Below are 18,323 nucleotides of genomic sequence, written 5' to 3'. Positions count from 1 at the left end.
CTTTCCATGGATGTAGGTATATATGGTGTCCAGGCTTTCACCTTTATCTCTCTCCTTTGTGAAATGCTGACTTTTCAGGTCAGGAAGCTTTTTTTTAATCCATCTTTTTCTTCACTAATTATTTCTTTATCCTGTTTTTTTCTTTGCCTGTTCCCACGTCTTACCAGAGTGAGCACAGTGCCTGAGACACTACTTTTGCATACAAGGTGACTTCCCATATCTTCCCTCACAGCCAAAGATTTTCCCCTTGCTGCTGACGGACTCTGTGTTTCCATTAAGGTTACGTGGCTCCTTGATCGCTTCTGTGCTGAATTTGGCAGAGGCTGGAGCATGGGCACTCGTTGTCTGCAGTTCAAATAAACTCCTCAGGAGAGAATGTCGCAGTGGTAGTAGCTGGGGGAGGAAGAAGAGGAGGAAGCAGTTAAGCAGATGATTGGGATGTGGCATTGGTCAAGTAGGCATCAAAGCTCAGATTTTTCCTTCCCAAGCCACTAATGCAGAGATATGAGAGAAGCAGCAGGTAGTACTTTGTGGCTGGATGCAATTTCTAATGGGATTTTCTTGCTTGTCCTCCGGCCTTCCCACCCTTAGTACTCTGCTTAGGAAAACTCCTGAGAGAACAGGGCAGCCAGCCCAGCTGGTGACTTCCCATATCTTCCCTCACAGCCAAAGATTTTCCCCTTGCTGCTGACGGACTCTGCTGTCTTTCCATTAAGGTTATGTGGCTCCTTGATCGCTTCTGTGCTGAATTTGGCAGAGGCTGGAGCATGGGCACTCGTTGTCTGCAGTTCAAATAAACTCCTCAGGAGAGAATGTCGCAGTGGTAGTAGCTGGGGGAGGAAGAAGAGGAGGAAGCAGTTAAGCAGATGATTGGGATGTGGCATTGGTCAAGTAGGCATCAAAGCTCAGATTTTTCCTTCCCAAGCCACTAATGCAGAGATATGAGAGAAGCAGCAGGTAGTACTTTGTGGCTGGATGCAATTTCTAATGGGATTTTCTTGCTTGTCCTCCGGCCTTCCCACCCTTAGTACTCTGCTTAGGAAAACTCCTGAGAGAACAGGGCAGCCAGCCCAGCTTCCTAGCATATTTTAATTTTTTTTTTTTTCTTTTCTTTCCCCTTCTCCTTCTTTTCTGGGCACCTTGTTGCAAATGTGTTACAAATATGATAATCGTAGCAGAATGGAAATGATTTACTCTCACTTCTTCCCACCATGGTTGTGTTCTAATCCCAATCTTGAAGATAAATGGTTTTGTGGCTCCTGAGTGAAAGAGATAATATTTTTTTTTTTTACTTGTTTTTAATTTGTGTTTCACTTTATGATGAGAACAAATCCAATGACTATGACTTTTTTAATTTCCTGATTGGAAACAGGAAATTCCAAAATGTTCCTGATGTAAATTGGGTAGTTTTAAAAATAGATAATACCAACTTGATGAAAATACCAGTTTATGGGCACTGGGTGACAAGTATACTTTCAAGTTAGTTATATAAACTCAGTAATGAAGGGATTTTCAGCTGTCTTCTCATTGATTTTAATGAAGAAATAATGCTGTCAGTCATTAACAGCTTTGTTTTTATTGAGGAAATGCCTTCGTAGCTGAGACCCTTCACTTTTAAAGTTACATAAATGTTATGATGAAACATTTAAAAATGGAAACTCTGTGGAATTTATACCCATAACTTAAAGGTCAAAGTGAACTCTAATCTGAAGCTGGTATCTGTGATAGATGCTATCTGAGGGGAATGGAGTGTTCTGTGATAGATGCTATCTGAGGGGAATGGAAGTTAATATTTTAATCTGAGTGCGTGGGCAGGAATGTGGGATATTTCTAATTCATGACCTGAACTGAAACTACGGAATGATTTGATTCATTAATCTGTTTGGGTTTTTATCCTTTCTTTTCTTCTCTTAGTATTTTGGGTTTGTACTGTACAGAACTAAACTTCCAAAAAATTGTACGGAGCCAACACAACTGTCTTCACCTTCAGATGGAGTCCACGATCGTGCCTATGTCTCTGTCGATGGGGTAAACATTGTTTGCTGGTATTCATCTCTGCTGTCAGTGGCCTTCACAAAAGTCGTGGATAGTCTGCCTTTTTTTTTCTCCAATTTACTAAACACCTTCACTAGATAAACTTTAGTTAATCAGATGAAGGAAGTAAGGAAGTGTAGAGTCGATTTATTCTAAATGTTCATATTTCAGAAAATATGACTATTTATTATTTCTAAGGAAAATGTAATTGTTTCTGTTTTAGAGATATTTGAATGTTAATACAGATTCATGACTTCAGTGCAAAAAAATAACTAAAACCCAACCAAAACCTAGAGGAAGAGTTTACTTAGAGGTTCTTGAAATACATTAATGATATGGTGGTGAAAGTTTGGTGGCTTTCTACAGTGTTGTCATATATTTTTATTTTTTTTTCCTTTGAGGGTACAGGGAAGTGGAAGCCTGAGCCTATGTCTTACCTTATGAAACTGGCTTCTGACCACAAGTTAAAAAAAAAAAGTTTATTGCACAGAACATGAACTTTACATTTCTTCCCTTAAGCAGGGTTTTGTTCAGACTTTTGTAGCCTATTTTTGAATTATACTTTGACTTGTGCTGACTCTCATCACCACAGTGTCCGAATCAAAGTCATCTCTCTTTATGTTGTGACAATGGGAATAAATAAAACTTAAATATTGATGTGGGCTTAATTGGAAAATTAAGCCCCTTGTAATCACTAATATTGCCAAAATCTTTATGGTCACTAGACTGACTAACATGTGAATACTGACATAGCAGTGCTCTGTGTGCGTGTGCTCCCATGCAAGAGGAGGAAAGGAAAATATTTCTTTAAACTTTTTTCATTTGTTTCCTTTGTCCCCTTTCTTTTCTATATACAAGTTGAAGAGAGAAATAACAGGGATTTGTTGGTTTTCAATGTCTCTTTCTCTTGGTGTAATTCATTATAGGTTCCTCAAGGTGTCCTTGAAAGGGGCAAATCACACATGTTAAATATAACTGGGAAGGCTGGAGCAAATCTGGACATCTTGGTAGAGAATATGGGCCGAGTCAACTTTGGCAGATACAATAATGACTTCAAGGTAAATAAAATAAATTGAGTTACTGGATTATGGTGTCCGTTCCACAGGTTGAAAAGAAAATAATGGGTTAGAGCAAAAGGATCAGGATTATGCAGCTGTAACTTTACCTCAAAATAAAATAACTCTTCACTAGTTTTTGAGTTTTTCCAGTCACTGAAATCAAAGTGGAATTAAAAACTGACAGACATCTTTCTTTTTTTTTTTTTTTCATTATTTTATTATGTTGTTAGCCAAAGTGTTGCCCACAAAACTTTCAGGTTGAATTGATCCTGTAGCTAGCATTTTAAAATATGCAAAGCTCTTTGAATAAAATAAAAAAGTGGTTTGGAAATCAGTCTAGATCTTGGCTGTACTTCAAGGCTTGTGAATCCTGGGGTTGTATTTGTGTGTGTATATGTATACACTTTTGTATCCTTTCCCATGTCCCATTTCATTTGTAAGCAGTGTGCCCTTGCAATATTTTCAATATGACTAGGAAAGGCTGTCTCATGAGCGCTTTATCATGTAAAATTGCCAGTTCAGATTTGGACTGATCAGGTTTTAGAGATAATTAGCAGAAAACCTTCCGAATGCTCCTGGGTCCATGCTACACTTTGGGACTGTCGCCTCCCTGCATGAGTGGCTGTGGTGGGTTGATCTTGGCTGGCTACCAGGTGCATACCAAGCCACTTTATCACTTCTCCTCTGTGAACAGGATGGGGAGAAAATATGACAAAAAGTTTGTGGGACAGAGATCACTCAGCAGTTACTGTCAGGGGCAAAACAGACTCGATTTGGGGGAAATTAATTTAATTTCTTGCCAATTAAACGGAGTAGGATGATGAGAAATAAGAACAAAACTTATAAACATCTTCCCCCCACCCCTCCCTTCCTCTCAGGCTCAACCACACTCCTGACTCTTCAGCCTCCTTCCCCTGAGAGGTGCAGGAGGATGGGGAATGGAGGATGTGGTCAGTTGGTAGCACTTCATCTCAGCTGCTCCTTCCTCCTCACAGTCTTTTCTGCTCCAACATGGCACACCACACACAGGGCACGGTCCTCCATGAGCTTCTCCAATATCCCATGGGATGCAGTTGTTCAAGAACTGCTCCACCATGGGTCCTTTTCATGGGGTGCAGTCCTTAAGGAAGAGGTCACAGCACCTGCCAGCATTCTGAAATCCTTTATCACAGAGGTGCTACCAACATCACTGTTGGGCTTAGCTCTGGCCAACTGTGGGTCTGTCTTGGAGCCAGCTGGAACTGGCTCTACCGGACACGGGCACAGCTTCTGGCATCTTCTCACAGAAGCCACCCCTGCAGCCACTGTGCTACCAAAACCTTGCCATGTAAACCCAATACAGTGGTGATGCCACTAACATCACACTAGGAAGGGCAGGGGCAAAAAGGAAGCTTTCTTGGTTTTCGACTTTATGGGATCCCAAGCGTGTGTGATACTTGCTGAAGAGAGGAGTCATGTAGAGTCCGCTCTTGCATTTTTGCCGTGTTTGGTGCCACAGCACACTATTTTGTAAGTTTTTTATGTTATTGGGTTACAAGTAAGCACACTATTTTGTAAGTTTTTTATGTTACTGGGTTACAAGTAGTAGTGAAGTCATGACAAAGCTTTGCAATTAAGAAGAGATGTGCAGCCCCCTAACTGCAAGAATGTCTTAAACACCCTCTCGATTTTACTTGGCCTAAATTGATTTAGCAGTATTCAGAAAGTGTGTCAAGTGTTTAATGACTCTCCAGATTAATAACTGTCTGTCTGGTGATTGTGGTACCTTTCTGGTGCTAAGGTAATGCCAGGTAAATTAGAAGCTTCTGGTCCCTCTCAGTCTAAATTCTATATGTGATGGGTATCTCAGAGCAGAATTAAGACTTGTCCAAAGTGTTTCTCAGTTTGGATGCAAGAGCTGGGGAAAGATAAACAGGAAAGACGTGTGCCTGAACAGTACCATTTAGTTATCAAGCAAAGGCACATGTGCTATGAGGAAGTAGTATTTTTAAGGTTGTAAGTAGGGGAAGAAGTAAACCCAAATGTGTATGCATCTTGAGTTGATGAGATCGCAAACTCTGGTTGAGTTTGGGCCAGTTACAGAATCCAGTTTGATCACCGAGTGGATGATATCCGGTCCATAGACTGGGAAGAGACTTGCAAGGTCTCAACTAGGCAGAATCTCCAGTTCTCACACTTGAGTAGGATGGGCATATTTGCATTGTTAAAGAAGGGTATATTGGTTATGATTCAGCAGCATGGAAAAACTGAGGCTTGGTTTAAAGGAGACTAATTGACCCGTTATCTTATTCTTAAGTATGTTGTGATGAGGATTTTTGTAGGTTTATTTCCAATTATGCTGAGACTCTAGTCAAGGCAAAGCAACATAACTCTCAGCATTTGCAAAGATGGTAACCTACAGGCCTTCACCGTATCAAAAATCAGTTTTGCCCATTTTAGGCTTTGGAAAGCATACAGGTATTTGAATCCTGATCAGAACAAAACTGAAAATATCTGGGATGTATGGAAGCCTCTCAGTTAGAAACATCAGCAACTGATGGTTTTTCATATTAATTCAGTAGGCAGCAGGAGTGCCAACTCTGCTTATACTGTCTTGTCAAGGTGCCTTGCCTTTTTCAGAGTGACAAGACAGGACAGGTAGTTCCCCAAGGTTTTGCCTTCACGTAGAGGCAGCAATGTTGCATTTATTTATGTGTGTAATAAGAGGCTGGGTGATAAGGAAGCCTGTGTGCTTAGTGCTAAATTAAAGTAACAGAATAGAGGATTAGAGGTTGGATTAGGCAGGTACTCAGTGCTGCTGTGGTTGAGCTGAAATTCACACTTACACCAGGGTTTCAATCTGTTAAAGATCTAAGAGCGAAAGCAATTTTAGTAGACATATGATTTGTGAGAATAATCCTCTAAAAGGATCCTGCTGTGTAGCAGAGGCAGCCTTTCTCAGGTAATTTTGTGCATTGCTCATTCCCATATAATCCCTCCCTCATGCTGTTCTTGTATTGATTTTGAAAACTGGGAGTAACCATGGGTTTTAGACATTTTGTGCTTTCAAAAATAACTTTAGAGGAAGAGATTCCTACCTTGTGAAGCCTTGCATTTTTCAGCAAATAGGATAGCTTTTTCTTTCGGGCTGCAGTTGAAATTTGCAGCTTGAAATTGAGCTAACCATCTAGCTTTTGGGAAGGAATCTTGAAAGGGTTTTGCTTTTAAAACATCCTGCTGATTTAAATCTTGTTGTTGAAGGACACAAAGGAAGGAAATGTGGTTTCTGGTTTTTTCTATTTTTTTTTCCACATACTCACTGCCACCTGTATCTTTGTTTTACTTGGAATATTTATATTTATATGCATTCTTATGCAGACCAAAGGCACTTCATCTCATTTGAAAAATCATGCCATTCATAGCACCTAAATGGGGGCTTAGGGGAGGCAGGTTAGAAAGTTTGAGCTAAAGTTACGTTGCATTACTTCATTTTATTGCTAGACAGTAAAGTCTAGATTGTATAGAAAAGTTTTGCCACTTAACTCTGTGCAGATATTTTAGTTTGATGTAAGAAATTTAAGTTCCTCTTCTGTAAAGTGGGCATCTAGGTAAATGAAGAGAAATCCACTTGGTGCTCATACTGCTGGTGAGGCTTGTGGAGTCAGTGCCATGCTTATTAGACATCACAACAAGCACCCGACATAATATTAGACCATTAAAAATGTGGTTTTGCTTGTTCCTGTTCGACAGGGTGTTTGCAACAGAACTTAAGTTGCCCTGAAAACCAGCTTCTATACAGTGTCTGTTCAAGCAATTATATGGATGTGGCAGCATTGGTTTAATATCAGCCCCTTGCATTGCACTGAAACACAACTTTAGAAACTATTTATAACACAATTAACACCTGTGCAGGAGTAACTTAATGTTCCTTCCACTCTTCTTAAATCATGAGCTTACCTTGCTGTTGCAGTCATTGTGTGAGTACACATGGTTCCATAGAAACGAAACAGGACTCTGTGGGCTTGAAGCTGACTGTAAGCTTAAAGCTTTTCACTGAATCAGGGTCAGAAAGCATGTGTCTTGATTTTGCGATACTGTATCTTAGCTGTAGAAGATTTGTAGGAAGTAAATACAGCTTTCTCCGCTATTGTGCAGGTTAATATATTGGGTTAGTGACTCAGTGTTACCAGATCTCTTGATTGTTATCACAAGCATACGCTATTTGATGCTTTTTCCACTTTTATTTAAGCCCCAGGTTTTGGAATCAGGCAATACCGAAATTTTCAGAGTTATGGGAAAAAAAGTTTGAAAAAAATCTTGGGCGTGAGTGAGAGGTCAAAACTTTGAAGAGGAACAGATCTTTCACAGAGAATAAACGGAACCCTTTATTCTTAAGCAAAGCCTATAGCTTGGTGATGACCAGATGCTTGTTTTTTTCATACACAGATTGGCAGCTGTTGCAAGTAGTTTGATTCAGTTTTCATTTCTGACTGATTTATAGTTGCAGCCAAGTAACTTCAATAACATGAAAATAATTATGATTTAGTGTTTTGTTCTTCTTTTTTATCTCCTCCTAGGGTCTTGTTTCAAATTTAACTCTTGATCAAGATACACTTGTTGAGTGGGAGATGTATCCTCTAGACATAGATGGAGCAGTGAACCATAGCATTAAAGGCCACCTTGACCGCCGAGAGAGATCCGTTGGCAGTCCACCGAGTTATGAAGCACCTACTTTTTACACTGGTAGACTTTCAATTCCTGAAGGGATTCCAGACTTGCCTCAAGACACCTATGTCAAGTTTCCTGGCTGGACAAAGGTACAACTTTTGCTGTAAAAACTGCTGTAAAGTCCATTCAGAAAGCTACTGAAACTTCCATGGACAATCGAAGTCCACCTCTCTTGAATGGGTAGAAGTTGGTTGTAGTGGTGGGGTGTCTCAAATGTATTTTAACAACTAGGAAATGGATTCCTTGCTTTAAGTAAATCTGGAGGCAAACCATTAAGACAAGGCAAACATACTCAAATGATACTTGGTATTGGTCTAGAAACTGGACCATCACAAAAAAAACCCACCCCAAAACTAGTTTTTCAACAGTGAGAAAGATGAACTGTCATGAAATGCTGCATTTAGTTGTTTAGATGTTATTGTCTCAAGATGTGGAGCAGAAACATCTTTTTGGAGGGAGGGAGTGAATATATACCTTGAGATAAAAGAATTTTTTATTCTGGAGGAAGTGGGATGCCAGAGGACACTTTCCTTGTTGTATTGTTTGATTAAAAGTAACTAAGAACGTATTTGTGGTGTTGTGTGAGGAACTATGGGTCCTGTTACAAAGCACAGAGAGTGTTGGACACAACTGCTGGTGTTGTGCCCATAGATATGGATCCAACGCATGGAAGATGTTACTGCTTGTCTTCTGGGGGTTACCTGTAACTGGACTGAATGGATCAGAGAGTGCTGCTGTGAGAAGCTGGTGGGCAAATCTCTGTTCATCAGAACTTCTCAGGGGTCTGGAACATAGCTAGAGCAGGAAAGAGTGTGTTTCCATGGTGCAATGTGTGGAACAGCCAGCGTGCAGGATAGGTGAGGACCAGCTCAACAAGCTGCTGGGATGTCCAGGGAGCAGAATGTGTGCACTGAAGCTCCACTCCTCTTGGAAGCTTAAGCATTTATGTCCAGGCTTCAGGGAAGTGCTTGTGATAGTGTTAGGTAGCAAAATTATTCCTTTCTGAATAAATTAATTTACTGCTATTAAAATTGAGTAGGAGAAGGAGTTGCTGGTGATCTATCTATGGTATTGTACTGGGTAAACCACTTCCCAATATGCAGAAGACTGTGGTTCATTGCAGGCACTTAGTGTTGCTGGCACTGAGCTTGGATGAGGAAGTCTGACTTACACACGTATATAGCAACAGGGACTATCTTACCAAGTCACTGAATAAAATCCAAAAATAGCTTTTTGCACAGGAACTGGAATCTGAGACTTCTGCAGTAAATTTTGTGACCAGTGAATCACAAATCTTCTTCAGAAAATGAGATGACCATACCTGCTGGTTTGCAAACATATTTTTGAAATGGCAAATGGGTCCAAGAATTCTCATGTACCGGTGGGAATCCTGTTCCTAGGATCTATTGAACATACAAACTCTGCAAGACAGAGGTTTCTGTACCCTGTAAAGCAGTCAAGGTGAAGAGAGCCCAGACAAATTGTAAGTAGGGCTATGTAATTGATCCTTCAAGCTTTACATGGATTGGACCGAAGTTTTAAGTAAGATACCCAGGAGTAATAAGATGAGGTGATTCTGGGTGTGGAAACTGAGACTTCCAGATAACTTCACAATGAGCAAATGCTTTTAAGGCAGAGGGCCTTAAGGGGTTAAATTCCACTCAGGTCCCACTAGATCTGGGCCTTATTTCCTTGAGTGGCAATGTATAAATTGCAGGTGCCAAGGTGTGGAGAGGGACTTCTAATAAAAACCCACCTGCTTTGAGTAATTGGAAAACCATGGAAACACCACTTCCCAAGAAAACATGTAATTCCAACGATCATCCTGCCTTTGCATATTAAGATGAGGAATATGGCATGCTGGACAGCTTGGAAGAAGGGTGCAGCATTGACAGTCATGCAATGTTGTAGCTCACTTTCTTTCAGTGGTTTTTAAACCCTTCACTATTAATAAAACTTCCTCCACCCTTGCTTGAGGAAGCACGATGCCCTTAAGCGCACATGCCCCTGAATGTATGGTTAGATTTATTGGACTTTTTTTTCTTTTCTTCAACAGAAAGATTTGGAGTCAGAATGGTACTTGATTTCTGTGGAATCATGGGTTGTAGTTGCTAGCCCTACTAAAGGAAATCTTGTTACTGAAGATAGAGATCCCCCCTCCTTTATTTTATCTAGGGCATATTTGTTGGTCGTGTCATGATTTGCTGGGTTAGAGTGTACAAATTCCTGAGTGTGCATACTTTAGAAATTGCAATGTTAATAAGGACAGTTTGCAGTTGAGAAATTAAGTTCATAACTTTACTGGAAAAATGAGTTACAACCAGTGCCTGATTAAGATCAGAAACAGAGACCTCCTGCATTAGAACAGTTGATTCCTACAGTAAACTCCTACTGCCCCAGGGTTACAGTCACTCTCTGTAGTGGGTGGGCTGCTGTCTAGTGGGTACTACACTCACTAATTCATCTTGTGTGGGGGGAGGTAGCACTGGTGCCACGTTTTCTTCTAAAACTACCACAGCAGCAGAGTAGTGAGCTCGAATAAATAGCTCTGCTCTTGCCTATTAGTGTAGCAAAAACAAAGCAAGATAAATTTGGTTCAAAAAAAAATAAAATTGGAAAGCTTGAGGTCACAGTTTATTAGCACCTTGGCAGAACTGTGCAAGGTAGGAATCTTATACCACAGCAGTAGATACAGAGATTAAATAACTCACCTGCAGTTGCAAATTTACCAACTCATTATAAAATTTCGCTTGCAACTTTAATAAAGTCTGTTTTCATAAATACCTGAAAACACAAGAAAAATACCTCCAAAACATCTTGAACAGCAATACTCACTATATTACAATTGTGCTTCTGTAAATCCTCTAAAAGTATTATTCAGATATCCCATAAAATTGTAGAAATGACCAAGAGTGCAGTAAAAGTCCTTACTTTCCACTGATTCAGACTATTTTATTATTTTTATCAGTGTACATCAATGCCAAGAGGTAGTTTGTTTTTCCTCTATATTCTGACTAACAAAGTTATCTGTTCCCATCCTTTTTCTTTTCCACTGAACTCATCTGACATGGTGAAAAGACATTAGGAAGGAGTAAAAGCAAATTATTTAACCAAATCAGCTATATTACCTCCCTTATGTCTTGTTTAATGAACAAAGATTCAGCTTAACTCAGTAGGAGTCCATTTACAGTTTTACGTAACATTCTGCAACTCACCAATGCATAGACTATATATATTTAAAAATGTATATGTATATATATATGTACAATATATATTTAAAAATGTATATGTATATATACATATATGTATGTACGCACACACTCTTTTGGAAAAATCTGCATTTGTGTCACTTCAATCCGTCTGTTTTGTGGTGTATAAATGACTAGTTTGATTTTTTTCTTTTCCCTCTTGCCCAATTTTGTTTTATCTTTTGAACTTAAGATATTTATAATGTTAGAACAATATTTTGAACTAGCAGTTCTGACCACCTCTGCAATTAGAAGTAATTTAAGGAGTTTGTATGCCATGTTAACCACAATTTCATTGGACTTAAATTAATGCTCACAGAGCCCCAAAGATTTTAATGGTTGTAGGTAACTACACCAAAATACACTACTCTCTTGCAGTGTGATTTCACAAGTTTTTTTGTTGATAGAGCTATTACAAGTATAATAGACATCTGAGTTTCGTGTGTCTAGACAAGCTGTACCTCTTGCAGGAAATTATGCAACATGAAAGGCCTACCAAGATAATGTAGTCTTACATTAGCAAAGGTGGCCACAACAATTAGGATCTGTTTTTTTTTCTTTTGTGAGTTCTTTCTCCATTTAACAATCAGCTTCAAGCAAATACCGTTTTCAGTTTTGCTAGGATCTGAAACTTGGTGCAAAATTCAGTGCCAGGAACCTGTAATTTTCTTTTCCTAAGTATTGTCATATTTGGAATTACTGCAGTATTTAACCACTTCCTTTTTAAATATTAATTACTTTAACTCATCAAGGAATTTAGATTCTTTTGACTGTCATTAGTATTTTTCTGACCAGATTTTCTGTCATTGTGTTCTATCAAACTGGAGGATGGAGAAAATCCAGTTACTATGTGAAGAGCGTTGTGCTTAAAGCTATTTCATCATTTGATTGCTGTCAAATTACTAAAATGTCATTATTTTTTCTTTCTCTCTTAACAGGGGCAAATTTGGATCAATGGCTTTAATCTTGGTCGCTACTGGCCAGCCCGTGGTCCTCAGTTGACCCTTTATGTTCCAAGGAATATACTTGTTTCATCGGAGCCAAACAACATAACAGTGTTGGAGCTGGAGTGTTCTCCTTGCAGCACCCAGGCATGCGAAATAGAATTTGTTGACAAACCTAATATCAATGCGACTGCAGAGTATGAAAATGATGCCCCCCAACTCTTTGTTAGAGACATAAGGCTGAACCATCTATAATGATTTCAGTATTTTCTTATCTTCCCCCAGTTTGCTTCCCTTTCTCTCAAACCATACTTCCCTTTTCTAAAGATTCGGTGTTTATCAGTGAGTTGTTTGGCTGAGGCAATTTTTAAAATTCTTCAAAAACTTTTGTTTTTTAAATCTGCCAGAGTTAAATACTGAAATTCTCTTAAAAAAAATAAAAGCTGTAACTTTAGAATTTGCCATGGACTCTGAAATTGAACTCAACTGGAAGATAACATTCAGATCAGTCTAGTAAAACTGGTCCTCACAGGCTGCTTACATTACAGGAACCCTTTTACACTTTCCTTTTTTTACCATGTTTTGCAACTGGAGAGGAGCCTACGAAAGGAGTGCACAGTCTCACCAGCTTGCTGTTTACTCACGCAGGCTGGTAGGTCAGGACTGCCAAAGGACTAAACACTTTCAGCTGATTTTATCATCTGGTTACTATCAATAGTCTGAAGGGGCTCACTGCCAGCGTTGGGCAGACCTCATTTTTCTCACCTCTGTGCAAATGACCTCAGAAGAATTTCAGTTGGTTTCTCACAGGAACAGTGATGAGAACTGTGGAAGAAAAACTGAAATACAAGCTGGTCCCAACTGCAGCAACGTGGAAGGACCTTGTAGTCTGCATCTGTCCCCTCTTGGAAAGCCAATTTACTGCTTCCTTTATGCTATCTTTGAAGACTTTAAGTTGATAAATACAAGGACGTGTAAAACTTATGCTGTTTAGGTTGGACCATAGGCTCTGATTAACCTGCCTGCAGAATTTAGTTTTAAAATTAGCCACTTTTCCTTTCATTGAATCCTTCTTCTTTTTTTTTTGGGGCGTGGAGTACCTGTTTTTTTATAGGCCAGCATCTTGCAAGTGGAAGTCTTTAAGTTAGAGAATTTTAATCCTCTTTTAGTCATTAATTCACATCTGTTTTGTTCCAGTAAACTGATGATCTTTGTAAGTGCCTGATATTTGCAAAGATGCGCAATCTCTGTCAGTAAAACTGACTTTCTACAAAAGACTGAGTTGTATCATTGATTCTTAGGGGTTTGATGTCAAATTCCTTAATTAGATTTAAATAACAAAAGATTAAGATGATGGAATTGAGTATTTTCATAATCTGTGGTTTCTTCCTTTGATTTTTGTCTGACGTTACTAAAATGGTTCTTTAAAGATTAAATCCTTCCTGTGCTTGTTTGGGAAGGAAAAAGGGTATGAGGAGGAGTTATGAGGAGTTACAGTGTAAGGGAGAAATGAGGTTGTAAAGTTTCTTTGGATGAGTTCTTGTTGATGTCTCATTTGCTTTCTGTGCTATGAAGATACGTGCACAGTAAAGCAAATCAAGTAGTTGTGATAAGCTGTGTGGACTTGGGAGGTGTCACCCTTTTCTGAGGTGGCCAATGCAAAAGCTTACTTCTTCTCAGCTGATGAGGACTATTACTGTCACCTGAGGAGAGAGTGAAAAGGAACACAGGCTTCCTTGACTACCCACATCTCTGCTATGTGTTTGATAGGCTTTCAGACCAGGCAGAAGTCATTCACCTGAGCCAGAGAGCTTCTACTCCTTCAGTTGTCACCTCAAATGCAAAGTCTAACCCTTGGGGGCTGTGTGTTCAGTACCTGACACACTTCGTTCGTGGAATAAAGCGGTTTGCTCTGACTCCCCATTTGGTTTGGTTTATGGTTTTGGTTTTTTTTGCACAATCCCTGTGCAGACCCTGGAACATGCTCTGCAGTCGGTATATTGTGAAGTATTAATTACCTCAGAGCCAGGCCTTGAATGTAAGGAATGGAACAGAGTTAGTTTCATACCGGTTGTGGGTTTTGTGGCTTGAAGTGTGCAGAATGACAGCACTATTTAGGTATTATACCTACAACAGTTCAGTGTTTTAACAGCCAGGGGTATTTTTAATTTTGATGGCAGTTAGTGCTGTGAGGGGAGTCATTAGAGTTAGAATACTCTATTTCGTTTTATATTGTACTGGTGAAAATGTAGTGTAATCCGAGACTTCACTTTTTGCCACAGCTCTGGGTAATATTACAAGTAGAAAGGCTTTGCATCAAGGATTACAAACATGCATCTGGTTAGACAGGAGACTAACAAGAACAATATGGAAAAATGGGCTTAAAGTTTTTCAAGCAGGCCTGTAGATAGCTTCATTAGCACACCTGCCTATTTTCTGCTTTCAGAGAAGTGATCTCTTGTTTACAGAAAGGAACTGAAAGTTGAAGCCCTTGATTCCTAATTCTGATCTGCCTACATGAAAACACTGCTAGAGGTTGCCAAGCACTGCAGTATTTATTTGAGTATGCAGAAGGGAGGCCTCCAGAGTACAGCGCTACCGAGAAGACCCTGTTGCCACTTTCTGCTGCTTTACCCAAGGATGTGTCTGTAGGTGCTGCGGGAGGGTGCTCTTTACCCAAGGATGTGTCTGTAGGTGCTGCAGGAGGGTGCTCTGCCCTGCCCTGCCCATCTCTCAGACTGGGTCGCTGTGCCCACACCACTGCTGGTACTTCGTGGCTGGGGCTTACCCTAGGTTTCCTAGCCTCCATGCAGTCCTCTTGGGGCTGAGTGTGTGATGCAAAATGGGACAGCTTTGGCATTTTGCTGCTTTGCAGTCTCGAGCAGGTCAGTTATTTTAACCTATCCTCAAATCACAGAATCATAGAATGGTTAGAGTTGGAAGGGACCTTAAAGATCATCAAGTTCCAGCCCCCCTGCCATGGGCAGGGACACCACCTACTAGACTAGGTTGCTCGAAGCCCCATCCAGCCTGATCTTGAACACTTCCAGAAATGTGATTCTATTGTCTGTATCCAGAGGTGCACATGGAATCGGAAGGAAACCTTCTGACTGAAGACCAAATGCATAGGAGAAGAGGGGCTGTGGAGATTAAGCTGGCTCACCTTGACCAAGTTCCTATTTGATTTTGACGGGCATGATGTGAAACCATTGTCAGACCCGTGGGCAGCATCTGCAGTGTAGCTGTGTCATTGGCTCCAGATACTGAAGCTCAATGGGGTGGTCTGTCTGGATCCCGCTGTTCCTGAAGGCATGGCAAAAAAGAATGTTCTTGATGCTAAAATTATGGCTCCTCAAATGCTCCTTTCTACCTGTCCTTAGGAATTAGCAAGTGCTTTACTGGCACAGCAGCTGAGTAATGGGCACAGTGTTCTCTACTTTCAGCAGACCAGTACAAACCTGGTATTTAGTCAGAATAGGTCTGTAAGGAGAAGGGCAGATTTTACACTGGCCCCATCTGGAAGGGAGGTGCGATCTTTGCAATTCTGTAGGGGAGTGACGTTTGAAATCTGCCCTTAGAGTGTAGCTGCAGGGGCTCAGCTTAGCACAGATATTTTTTTCCAGCCCTGGAGTGAGGCTTTTAAGCCTGGGCTGTGATTATCTGGGATGAAGGAGCAAATAGGTGAACATGAAATGGTGAATAGCATGCAGTATATAGTTTAATTCACTTTCTTAACCTAGGTACAAGACTACTTTTTCCCTTATTCATAATATGGTTATCTTCCTAAGTGTTGACCAAACTTTCAGTCCCTTGACCTTGTCCATACCACTTCAGACTCTCCATGCCCTTTGTAATTCTCCTGTGCAGGTAGTTCTCCCTGTCTCCCTGCTCTCCCATCTCTCAGAGGACTCCACAGTGCCTGTGGTTTTCTTTCACTATTTTTTGATGAAGTACTCATTTGTTTGCACAGTTTGAATGTTTACATGAGCCTGGCTCTAGAAATAATCCTCCGGACTGGACAGCAAACACCGTCTACCTGACAAATCTGTCAGGCATTCAGAAGTGGCAATTACAGAAGAATCCTGTAGTGGTGTGCTCTGAAGGAGGCAATACTGAATTATCCAGGCTGAAAAGGCAACCTGTGAACAAAACTCTAAGTTTGAAACTGCAAAGGGAAGAAATGCCCTCTCTTTGGATGGATTTAGTCACTTGGATCTAATTGGATGGCTGACTAAACTACTGCAGTCCCCTTTTATTCTCATTTCAGATATATTAAGATGCTGCTGGTCCCAGTGATCTCTCTATGTGTAAAATGGATATTCTGATGGTTTTTGTAGGATGCTCTTCCTGGAAATCCATCTGTCTCAGCTCGCAGTGCTGAGAGATTCTAACCTGAGCCTCTGACAGCAGCTTAGTTGTTTACGGCCACTGTTGTCTCTCTATCAGCAGGAAACTACTTGAGAATGTTTTTCTGTTACATGGCTTTGCAATCACTTATCATCTTCCTTTTTTTTTTTTTGCTTGCAAATGCTCTAGCATAACTTCCCAAAGGAACTGCTGATTGATGTGCAGTCCCCACATTTTCAGTTTAATCTTTTTGTACGTATCTTTTCCAGACTGCAAACAGCATTTTTACAGGTAATAAAAGATGAAAGTTACCAGTTTCACTGTCCACAGCCAACATGAAGTATGTCTTTGTGCTCTGAAACTGTTTTGTGCCCTCTCCGTTACCTTCTTACCTACCTGATGGACTGGACTTACAGAAATTTTAAGAAGTACAGAACACCACAGAGATGACTCAACAAGGATGTGAAAGGGTGATAAGGTCTTGAATGACCTGGTCCAGTTGTTGCAGCAACTTTATTTGAAGGAATATGAGTTGCATGGAAGCTCTCTTGCAAGGCCAGGACTTAAAAGCATGGTACCCAGCCTCGAGATCCTGGCTGGAAGATCTTGTTACAAAAGGAACTGGAACCTACAGAAGAGTGAGGTCTACTTGAATGGTTCTCCTTCCATGAGAAGGCAAAAATCTGCAGGAAGAGATGATCTTGAGACTTGATGCAAAGAACTGAATGGAAAAATGTTGGAAAAGATGTCATGGGGATCTTTATCATGCTTTTGCTGAATAAACTATATATGCTTAAAAATTCCTTTTCAGAAGGTAATTTCTGTTGCTCGTTATGTTATCAAATACGGGAGGAGTCAACCGGAGTCCCTGGCTTTGGGGGAAGTCTTGAAGATGTGTGTTAGCTACAAGAGATTTCACAGATCCAGTGCTAGTTTCAGGCTCTTGGTAATGCAATCCCCTTTCAGTAGGATTTGTGGCCAAGGAATCAGGAATGTATTTAAGAACTCACGTTTTGGACTTTAGCACATACAGCTGTTCCTCAGGAGCCAAGTATAGGTAGGACTCCAAGGTCAGGGTCTTAGGAAGGTCCCACCTTTAGCTCTGTAGTGTTGTAATGGGCAGCACAGTCTTGCTCACGGAATTCCACAGCGTGGAGTCATAGCAGACTCTGTGCAAGCATGATGGTAAGTTCAATATCTTGCACTTTGGTAACAGGCTTACAGCTGCATGACTGTAACTTAGCTTTTTTAATATATTTTTTTTTTTCTTGGTAGACAAAAGGAAAAAAGACTCCCTAATGGAACTGGGAATTGAGTTTGAAACTCCCAACAGAAAGGTTATTTATTAAATAGAGTGGATGCGTTTGAATAATGGTGCAAATTCAGTAGGAAAATGCAGCCAGTATCTATGGTGTGAAAGAATGTTGCTGTTAATTGTCTTTAGTCCTAAGTGTATACAATATTTTTATTTTTTTTAAACTCGGTACGTCTATACTAATATTAACTGAGCATTTTCAGTGTTGGGTATGGTTGTGGGCCAGAACGCAAATCTGAGCACGATGTGGGGAGATGCCTAGCAATTGCAGGTCATCCCTCTAATGCTGTAGCCAAGAAATTACTCTTCTCTCTTTCCTATTTCATTCTTCCTTAAGTCTTGCTGGTTCTTCCTCTTGTACTAGGGAAGTCTTATGTATAGAGAAACCAAAAAAATTCCCTTCAATGTGTCCTTGGTTGCCTGAAGTGGAGTTGATCTCCACCCCTTCCACCTATCCGTCATTAGTTTGCAAGCTGGAGGAAGATGCCTTTGTTTCCAGCTTGCTTATAAGTTTCTCCTTTCTTCCAAATCCCACTCGGATGTTCCTTTTGGTGAGTCCCACCAATCTTGGTCGGGTGCACAGAGTGAACACTCTTTATGGATCTAGCCAGAAGTCTCCCCTGGTTGTGGAGCTCTGCAGTAGCACTCTCCAGTGCAGTTGCCTTGGGAG

General features: G+C 40.4%; 1 protein-coding gene across 1 annotated transcript in view; it reads left to right on the top strand.

Annotated features, from left to right (window-relative positions):
* GLB1 (galactosidase beta 1) overlaps positions 1 to 13,462 on the top strand; it is a 48,506-nt gene extending 35,044 nt beyond the window's left edge. Inside the window, exons 13-16 of the mRNA XM_014942202.1 lie at positions 1,915 to 2,028; positions 2,961 to 3,092; positions 7,649 to 7,888; positions 11,986 to 13,462. Coding sequence (XP_014797688.1) covers positions 1,915 to 2,028; positions 2,961 to 3,092; positions 7,649 to 7,888; positions 11,986 to 12,246 — 747 coding nt within the window. The 3' untranslated portion in view covers positions 12,247 to 13,462. The remainder of the gene's footprint in view (positions 1 to 1,914; positions 2,029 to 2,960; positions 3,093 to 7,648; positions 7,889 to 11,985) is intronic.
* Positions 13,463 to 18,323: the final 4,861 nt, after the last annotated feature.

The sequence above is a fragment of the Calidris pugnax genome, unplaced genomic scaffold (genome assembly GCF_001431845.1).
Source record: "Calidris pugnax isolate Ruff unplaced genomic scaffold, ASM143184v1 scaffold23, whole genome shotgun sequence".
In the NCBI taxonomy this organism is placed as follows: Eukaryota; Metazoa; Chordata; class Aves; order Charadriiformes; family Scolopacidae; genus Calidris; species Calidris pugnax.
Note: the sequence above shows the minus strand (reverse complement) of the source record. Positions and strands in the feature narration are given on the sequence as shown.